Genomic DNA, 10,446 nt, shown 5'->3' on the forward strand with positions numbered 1-10,446 from the left:
CGCATTTATTCCAAAGGAAACAACTTTAACATTGCAATCAGGTTAAAACATCAGGACCGTATTGTATGAGAACGAAGTTCGAGTTGGGTGTTTGAGGATGGAGGTTTGAACTTTCAAACCTCTGACATGGAAGTATCAAGGAAACTCGTCGCCTTTTATGGATTAAGACTGTTTTTCGCTAGGAATAGTGGTGAGAAGATGTGATGGTACTAGGGTGGGAAGTCCTTCGCCATAACCTGAACGAAGTCATTAAAAAAAAACAGATACCTGACTCCAGCGAGTAGCTCTGTGGGCGTTACAACATCTGACAGTCCTAAACTAGAGAAAACTATCCTGAAAAAGCCTTGCACCTTCAAAATGCCTTTCACGAAACGTGAATTGCCCGCTAAATGTTAGTCAATTTTCCGAACAGAGTAATTTTTGCTGGATTGTGAAAGGGTGCCAGTCTTGCACATCGCGCTTCTTTAACTTTGTCCTCCGAAAAGTGCAAGGTCCGTTGTAAAGTGTCATTTATTTCACGCTGAAACAAGCCAACTCCCCGTTCAAATAAAATGGATCTCTATCCCGCCAATAGTCGCGAGTTGAAATACGGCAGGTGCTCGATATAAGGCGGAGTAAAAGGCGTTCCCAGGAAATTGGCTCTTTATAAAAACAACCTGACGTTCCTGACAACCTGACAGCTTGACAGCTAGGTGGTTTGACAAGTTTACTGCTGAAACGTTTCTTTGCTAAAGAAATAACACCCAGCCACAACATGGGCACATTTATTGGTCACATCTCGCCCGGACTGGCGTTCTTTTCCTTCGGTATGCTCTACGCCTTTAAGTTTTCTCTGCTGGTGCTCAGAGGTGAGAAGATCCCAATGGTATCTCCTCCGCGGACGCCTGGATTCAGGAGCTGCCTGAAACGGATTCCTGTTGAGGGAGTGATGAAGATCGTGTACGGTACGTTGGCGGTCATGGCAGAGTTCTTTTATCCTCCCGGAGTCTATAAAATGATCCTTTACAACAAAGAGAAGCCGGATTACCCATTCATCCACCCCAGCGAGTGGCAGCATGCCACTATGTACGCCTATTTCGCCCTCAGTGGTTGGGTGGACATCATTAGCCAGGCTTGCCTGCCAAGACGCTTGTTCCTATTTGAAAGCATCGCCATCACAGTTGCATTTTATGTTGAAGCCTTGCTGCTTTACAACCACATGCACGGCAAGGAACAGGTGGAAAATTCAGTGCATTCGCTGCTGCTTCTCGCCTGCTTCTTCGTTTGCCTCGTCCTCACTGTCGAACTGTGGAGACCGAATGACCCTGTTCTGTGGTTCACCAAGACATACCTGGTGATGACTCAGGGAACGTGGCTCCTGCACGCCGCTTTCATTCTTTACAAACCATTCACAGGTAAACCCTGGAAGTCCACCGATATGGCCAATCTGATGTTCGTCACTAGTTTCTTCTGCTGGCATATTGCACTGAACGTACTTCTCCTCCTTGCTTTCTTCTTGCTCACTTCATTCTGGATCAGCCGGTGCTCTCGCCATGGAGGAAAATCGTCTTTCCAGAGGACCAAAGAAATGTTCGTCTTTAATCTGACAAAGGCTGACGGCGCGGTTTCCCGAGCAGAATATAATAAACTGCGGGCAGCCGAGGAGGAAACGCACTTGCTCCAAGAATGTGACCCTTAAATCCCGTAGGAATAAATTCAACTGTTGGGTGGAGTAGAGCTGTTTTGATGCAACGAGGTCGGAGCCGATCTGCTTCCCGTTTTACAGATGTCCTCCCTTTAAGTTAAAATTCACCTCCTTCTATCCTCTGTACCTCCCTACTCCCCAACTTTGAACTACAGATTTTTGAATTTAGAAGTACCAGTTTGTACATTTTATTTAATTTTTTAAAATAATTTTTTTCGTGGTAAAGGCAGATAAAAACTTCACAAATTGGAAAAGAAAATCTTGGAAAATTTTGCCTCTTATTTTCTTACGCGGTATTTAAATGTCTATTGGTATCAAGCATTTTGACACTTGTAGGAAAGTTAGGTTTGATGATGTGCAAGTATTAGCTAGCAAATGCTATGGCTCATTTTAGACTGAATATTCACAAAAAAAACCTCAATAGCTACCCTAGCTATTGGTTAACATTTAATTGCTTTCATCATCTTGATTTAATGGCCCTTCCCAATATTGTGTAGTGCATCTCCTCTATGAATACCCCTACTTTTCATTTGATAATCTCTTTCCCATTCCCTGTTCTCTTTCAAATATATTGGGATATGTTGCATTTCATTTTCCAATAAACCAATTCCAACCCCCTTTACCCTTTTTGTATTGTCACCCAAGAGGAATTGATGGTGTAGCTCTATTTAAGAGTTGACCTTTTTCCTGACCCAGATAACAGCTGGGGTAGGAGAATAATGAATGGACACCAATGCCAAATATCCATCTCTTGTTGAGAGGTAGCATGCAGCACACCTTGACATTCAAAAGCTTTCCACTTGTTGGGCATTTAGGGCTACTGAATGCACTGTTATTATTGTGACTGTGCAGGACCTTTCTAACACCTGCTGCAAGGTAAGGAAAAGATTGTCCTGCATTTGAGGATGAGTGCAGTTCTAGCCAGGAATAAGAAGCACCGTGGACAAGGTAGTCAATTTGCTGCACAACTCTTGTTGTGAATGTAGCATGAGCTGCACTTGTTCGATGTAACAACTTACCAAGACTTCATTGGTAGCATTTCCCAAACTTATGACCTTCAGTGTATGGAAGAGCAAAGGACATTTAAATACATTCACCTCCAAATTCCCTCCCAAGCATCCTGATTAGGTATACAACATATCATAATTCCTTTACTGATCAATTTGTATTGATATCCAACCAAATATTATCAAAGAACCACTTCCACACAACTAAGTGTAATGGATCACCAACACAATCTCAAAGACAATTAGGGAAGAGTAACAAATAGAACTTTACCAACAAGCCCTTATCCTTGTTTCATGGAAGAAAAAATCTGTAAGTTCATACATTAATCTCCATAGAATTGAATTTATGATTTTGTGCTATAAAGTAAAAAGGAAAACTTATGAGTTATTTTGAACATTGAATTACTACAATTTTATAGATCATGTCATTCATATAGTATTCTATTTGGAACTGAGCTAAGGTAGAAAAAAGTCTTTAACTGACAGTCAAATAATTAAAATCAACCAGAACACAGAATATTGTGTATAACCCAGAAGAAGATATTAAGGATCTCAAATAAAACTTCTAATATTTGCAAAGTGATTTTAATGAAATTTTGCATTATAGTTTATACATTTACTTTGAGAAATAAAATGTAATAACAGAAAAATATACACTGATAACAAAAAGCTTGTTCTTTATGTAAGTGTTTGAATAGAAACAAATGCTTTTATAAGTAAAACAAAGGCTGCTGCTCCAAAGTGCTGTGGGTTGATTTTCTCTTGTTGTTTGTTATGGGTGAAACTACATGGTGACCAAAGCCTTTAGACATCAAAACAGAACATGCTGGAAACATTTGGCAGATCCGGCAACCTATGTAAAAGAGAAACAGAATTAATAATTCAGGTTCTTGACCCTTCATGCCTTTATTTGGGAAGCAATTGCAATGGAGATTAATGAATATCTCCATCTGTTGTTCCCTTTGCAGTATTTCTGGCTTGAAGTTTCAATAAATCTTTTAAGGTGCTACTGTGTATTCCTTTATCTAGATTCTTTGTGATATACAGCTCTCATGTTATCTAGTACTGCCCCCAGAGTACAAGTAACTTCACCAAGTATTCCATAATGTTTTATATCGTTCACCATCTGTCCTAATAATCTGCAGTATTTTAGTTTTGATTGCTTTACAATATGTGTTGAGTCTGCTGCACTCTTTCACATTTGTATTTCCTCTTCAACTATAATGACTAACTATATTATCCCTCTCAAATGATGTAAGTACACGACTGGAATCAATATTTACTCTTAGTCAAACATATTAGGAAGTTGAAAGCCAGATGCTCACAGTCATCTGATTGATAATTTTCTTTGGTCTGAAGTTTTGCAATTTGTATGTAACACAGTTTACCTTTTTTTGCATCAAAATATTGAAATATTTAGTAACTTGAATGAAGCAAAAAAAGGCCACAGAACTCCTCTGAATTGAAATAATGAATAGTAATTTAAAGGGGTAAATTTTATACATTGCATCTTGCTGAAAAGGTGCAATCTGAAATTCAACAGTAGTGTTTTTGTTATTGTCCAATATAAAGCTAACTTATTGAAAGTATACTACTGCCAGCTCCACTAAGGTCCTTTTAAGTTAGCAATGGTTAGGACACTAATAAATTCATGCTATTGCTTAAATTAGAGCCCATCACATTGATTTGATGCATACCATTATGTTATTTATAATGTAAACAGAAAACGTTGGCAACACTCAGTATGTCAAGCAGCATCCACAGAAAAACAAGTCAACTTTCTGCAAGTATACACTATTTTCTGATTTTATTCCAGCTTTCTAGCATTTGTACTTTTAAACTTTTGATCATACAGTACATACCTACTACTGTGTGTCTTATCCACATGTCAATGTGTAATAGGGCAAAGGTGGGTTTATTACTTGGGTGTAACTGTATTATTTAGTTTCCTTCCTCCAAAGCATTGAGTGAATCTTTCTAATGATAATGAGAGGCTAGCAGACGAGCATTGTGTTAATGAACAAGCAGCTGTAATCCTGAGTTATAGGGTAGCAGCTATTAATGCAGAGGAGACCCTGCATTCAAAGTGTCTTCAAATGAAACAAATTATGGATATCTCCTTAAGCAAATGCCACTAAAAGAGAGCAGGAGGGCACTTCAGGTGGTTTAGAAACTGCCATGATCATGAGACATTCTTGACTAGATGATCGAGCTATGTTAATGGTCTACATCAAACCAGGCATCAAACATCTTCACCGAACGTATATTTCACCGTTGTGGCAGAGATCAAGAAAGCTTCTGACTGGCTGCTTTGTCAGTTAGTGTATCAAATATGGTCATAGGTATATTTGTTCTGTCAATGAATATTTGGTATGTTTGTATTCTCAGAGTTAGCTCACTCAATACAGTGATCTACTTATCTTCAAAATGATGTTTGATGGTCTTGCTAGCTGAGATGTAATCTTGTCAATATGTAATTCAATGGATCCATTTGTCCATCTTAACATATTCCAATTGTGAAACTATGCAGGTGTAACTATTGAAGTTTTATCCATTATCTTAGTGTTTAAGAATATTTTTAAAAAACTTCATAATTTCAATTCAGAGAGTTTCTTTCAAGAGGTTCTCTCAGCAAGCATTCCTTACCTTGCTACTCGTGCGGAATAAAGACCTGTTATATTTAGAGTTCTAGTCTCTGTGTGCCTCATTTAAAGCCAGAACAGTGGTTGTCAGTATGTGATGATGGTCAAAAAGCGGTGAAGTCAGTCATATGGGTTAATAGGTGATGATGCTCCATGAGTGGTACGAACTATTAAGCAGTAGTGGTCAATAAGTGATAATGTTAGATTCCTATTGGTAGCGGTTGATAACTAATGGTAATCCTTGAGTATTGGTAGTTAATATTTAGTAGTTTTTGAGTGTTGTAAACTGGCTGGTGGTGATCAATGGATGGTAATGCCTGATGAGTGACGGCCATAGTGATTGATGGATGATGATGATGAGCTAGGTACGGTGATGGTTAGTGAATGCTGGTGGTTGATGAGTGAAGGTCAGAGTCACTGATTGCTGGTATTTAATAGATGGCAGTTGAAGGGTGTTAATGATAAAAGATTGGTGGTTTGGTGGTGGTTGATACGTGTCAGTGGGGGGATTAGTAGTTGACGGCTGGTGGTCATGCTGTATGTGTTGTGGTTAATATGTACTGATGATAATCAGTGGGTCCTGATGGTTACTTCATGGTAGATTGTTGTCATTGCACAGTGGTGGTAGTCATTGGATATGGTTATGCTGTACGGTTAGTGATGACAGTCAAGGTGAGGTACTGTTGATCGCTAAAGTGGGACATGATGATGTTGATGAGTAATGGTGGTCAATGGGTAGTGGTGGTGATCAGAGGATGGTAACATTTTGATAGGTGAGGATGATTTATGAGCACTGGTTTTGATCAACAGAATCAAAAATATCAGTGTGCAGAAACAAATCCTTCAGCCCATCCTTTCTGGGTAGGCCCATTGTCTCTGCCTGCTCTTGTACTACTGAACTCATGTCTGTATACCTTGACTCCATTCTATCCTCCTTTGTTCATTTCCTTTCTATCTGCAGTACATCTACAACACTTCACGTGCTCTCCATCTCCTCATCACTTTCAGTTCCCTGACACTGACTGCCTCATTTTCATCATGGATGTGCAGTTCCTATGGACTTATATCCCCATCAAGAAGGCCTTAAATCTCTCTGCTTCATTTTCAATAAAAGATCCAAACTGTTCTCCTCCAACACCACCATCCTCTGTCTGGCAGAACTGGTCCTCATCCTCAACAATTTCTCCTTTGGCTCCTCCCACTTTCTCCAAACTCAAGGGATAGCCATGGGCACCCGCCTGGGCAGCGGCTATATCTGCCTTTTTGTTGGCAACATAGAACAGTCCATATTCCAAGCCTTCCCTGGTAATGCTCCCCAACTCTTCTTGTGCTAAACTGATGACTGCATTGGTGTTGCTTCATGCACCCATGGTGAGCTTGTCAATTTCATCAAAGGTGCCTTCAACTTCCACTCTGCTCTTAAATTTACTTGGTCCATTTCTGACACCTCCCTCCCCTTCCTTGATTTCTCTGTCTCCATATCTGGAAACAAACTGTTTTCAGACATCTTTTATAAACCTGCTGATTTCCACAGCTATCTTGACTATACCTCTTCCCACCCTGTCTCCTGTAAAAATGCTATCCCTTTTGTTCAGTTCCTTTGTCTCTGCCACATCTGTTCCCAGGATGAGGTTTTCGTTTCCAGGACATCAGAGATGTCCTTCTTCAAAGAACAAGATTTCCCTTCCTCCACCGTTGATGCTGCCCTCTTCCCCCAAATCCTTCATTTCCCAGAAATCAGTGCTTGCCCCATTTTCCTGCTGCTTTAACAGGAATAGAGTTTCTCTTGTCCTCACCTACCACCCATGAGCCTCCACATCCAATGCATCATTTCCCCACAACTTTCAACGCCTTCAATGGGATTCTACATTTTTACACTCTCTGCATTCAACAGTCCCTGCATAATTCCCAGGTCCACTTATCCATCCCCACTAATCTCCCTCGTGATGCATCCCTTCAAGTGACAGAAGTGCCACACCTGCCCTTTCACCTCCTCTCTTTCCTCCACTCAGGGCCCCAAACAATCCTTCCAGATGAGGCAACACTTCATCTGCAATTTTTTTTGGATTGTCTATTGTATCCAGTGCTCTTGATGTGGTCTCCTCTACATTGGTGAGACTCAATGTAAGTTGGGGGCCTGCTTTGTTGAACACAGAATTTCCCAGTGGCCAACCATTTGAATTCCAGTACCAATTCCCATTATGACATGTCAATTCATGACCTCTTCTTTTGCCAGGATGAGGCCACTCTTAGGGTGGAGGAGCAGCACCTTGTATTCTATCTAGATAGCCTTCAACCTGATGGCATGAACACGATTTCTCTTTCCAGTAATTTTTTCCCCTCCTCTCTTCTATTCCCCACTCTGGCCACTTACCTCTTCTCCTCACCTGCCTAACACCTCCCTATGGTGTCATTCCTCTTTCTACCATGCTCCTCTATCTTCTCCTATCAGATTCCTTCTTCTCTAGCCCTTTACCTTTCCCACCCACCTGACTTCACCCATCACTTTCTAGCTAGTCCTTCTTTCCTTCCACACATCTTTTTTATTCTGGTGTTTTCCCTCTTCTTTTCCAGTCCTGAAGAAGAGCTGGGCATGAAATGTCAACTGTTTATCCATTTCCATAGATGCTGCCTGACCTTCTGAGTTCCTCCTGCATTTTGAATGGATTTCCAGCATCTGCAGAATCTCTTATCTTCATCATGTGTATGTTTTGGCTCTGAAAGAGCTATCCAATTAAATCCACAAGCCTGTAATTTTCCACAGGCACATGTTCTTTTTCCACAATGAACAGTAACCGAATTCCTTTTACAAAGTGCTGGCAGTTCTACTCCCATCAAAATTCAGTTTTCATGAATTAAGGAGAATGAGACTTTTTTTTGCATCTGTATCTTGTCCAAAGCCCATGGGAAAGATATTGAGGCCAATGGGCTGAGGCAGTAATGGGAAGAGAAGTTGGACACTCTGGAGACCAGAGGAGCAGTTTTGCCATTGGTTATGTGGCTGAAAGTGAATTTCAGAGCTGTTACTGGGGAAAGGATAGGAAAGGTTGCAGTAAAGAAGGCCAAGGATTCCTTGTAAGGCATGGAAGAGATAAATTCAGAAAAAAATAAGGGACCTTCTGGCCAGTTTGTGCTAACTTATAACTACTTTTCCCAGGTTTGTTGTTAGAGAGCCCTAGGTCAAGTTCAGATAATAGTCAGCAAAGATAAAGTGTTGCAGAGCCAAAAAAAAGTTCAAGCTGCTGAATAAAATGCCTTGTTTTAACTCTGACCTTCGATGGGAGTGGTGTATAGGTAATGAAAATTGACCACCGTTCTGTGTGTATGCATTATAAACAATTGCACAATAATCAAGGCTAGCCCATAATATCCAAACATGCACTACTTATAAAACCAGTTTTACAACTTAGAGATGGGCATGCCTATATGCAGAAGTTCAAAGCAATTCATTCATGCTTTTATACGGAAGATCATCCTGTAATTTAATATTTCTTTTGTCTTTTAGATTATTTCCTTAGTCATTTAGATTTTACAAGATAATTTCACATTGCATTCTCTGTCATAGTCTCCGACAAACAAATCCAGTCTAAATGCAAATCCTGTTTAATTACACAGTATCATAAAAAATTCAAATGTCATTCAAAAAGTCTCTTCTCTTGTTTCATTAATCAGCGAATAACTATAAATGATACTTTGATATATATTCCGGCATGCAGAATGCCATGAGTACTAAGTTTTATAACAAGGATGCTAACAGAGCCCATCTCTAGTAGATGTAATTACCGTAAACAAGTTAGACTAAACCTGTATTGTAAGATTGCAATAACAGGCTCTTATTTTTTTTTTCTAGTTACATCATCCATATAAGTTAGATAGTTACTTAATTCAATTTGAATTTAGGCGGTGTCATCAGTTCAAATAGGGGATCAGGACCAAACATTTCAGGGAAAAATCTAATGCCTTTGGTGTCTTTTTGCAGGTTTTTAAAGTGAGAAATCAACATAAGTGCTCTGAATATATTTTGCAAAATATAGTTCTATGTAAGCTAGTCTCCTGCACCTCCTTTGTTTTGTCTTCCAGGCAAGTGAAGGAAGCTGTGATATTCTAGTACTTCATCCAGGACTGGGGCTCAAAATGTGGTCTCCTCCATATTGGGGAAATCACATATTGATTCAATTACAGCTTTGCAAAACACTTTCATTCAGTCCAATAGATGACTTTGACTTTCTGGCCATCCTCTAATTTTCCATCTTACTCCAATTCTGATCTCCTGGATGTGGCCTCCTACACTGTTGCAATGAATCTGAAGAAGCAACTTGCCTTTGAGCCTGTGTCAAGTGAATCAGTTACTCCAGTCTCATATTTCCAGTCTGTCAAGATCTTCTAGACTCCACTGACTCATAGGCCTTTACTTCTCCTCTCTTTATCCTCCATGCTTTTTCAGCAGCAAACTTTTAAAATATTTAACTTTTTCATATACTGTCCAGATTTCTTTATGACATTGAAGGAGGTCATTCTGTCCATCAAATCCATGGCAACTCTCAGAGCAATCCCATTTCCCCAATTATTTCTTACACTCTTTTAACTTATTCTCTCTCAAAGGCACATTAGCTCCCCTGAGTCTCCTACCATTCACCTATGCTAAGCATAGCTTACATTATGGCATTAACCTAACAACAGGCAGAAGTTTGGAACTTGGGAGGAAGCATGGAGCATACATTAACAGGGGGAATGTGCAAACATCACAAAAGACAGAAGCCTGAGTGCTAAAGTGCGAGAAAGAAATTTCCTGCCGTTTCACTGACTGGGCCAGAGCCACTCCCTAGTCTGATGAAATATTCACACTATTTCTCAATCTATAAATATAATTAAGTGTTTTATGATTCCACCCATAAACTAGAGTGCAGTAGGCTAAATGCATCCCACCTACACTCAAGAGGTTATCTCTGTGATTGCCTAAGCATCTTCAATTCCAGTCAAAAGGTAGGCAGATTGACTGAATCAATTGATGATCACTCAATTGCACCAAGTAGATAGGATGGCATATGGTACATTAACTTTTATTGCACAAGGGTTAGAGTTTAGAAATAAAGAAGTACTAGTACAACAGTGC

The 10,446-nt window shown here is 39.8% G+C and overlaps 1 protein-coding gene across 1 annotated transcript; it reads left to right on the plus strand.

Moving 5' to 3' along the window:
* The first annotated feature begins 754 nt into the window (after nt 1-754).
* On the plus strand, nt 755-1,678 carry LOC140195899 (transmembrane epididymal protein 1-like). Its single transcript, XM_072254555.1, has one exon. The coding sequence runs from the start codon at nt 755-757 to the stop codon at nt 1,676-1,678; it is 924 nt and encodes a 307-aa protein (XP_072110656.1).
* Nucleotides 1,679-10,446: the final 8,768 nt, after the last annotated feature.

The sequence above is a fragment of the Mobula birostris genome, chromosome 4 (assembly GCF_030028105.1).
Source record: "Mobula birostris isolate sMobBir1 chromosome 4, sMobBir1.hap1, whole genome shotgun sequence".
NCBI lineage: Eukaryota > Metazoa > Chordata > Chondrichthyes > Myliobatiformes > Myliobatidae > Mobula > Mobula birostris.

Excerpts from the sequence above, each read along its gene's own strand:
- LOC140195899 (XM_072254555.1), top strand. The coding sequence starts at position 755 with ATGGGCACATTTATTGGTCACATCTCGCCCGGACTGGCGTTCTTTTCC.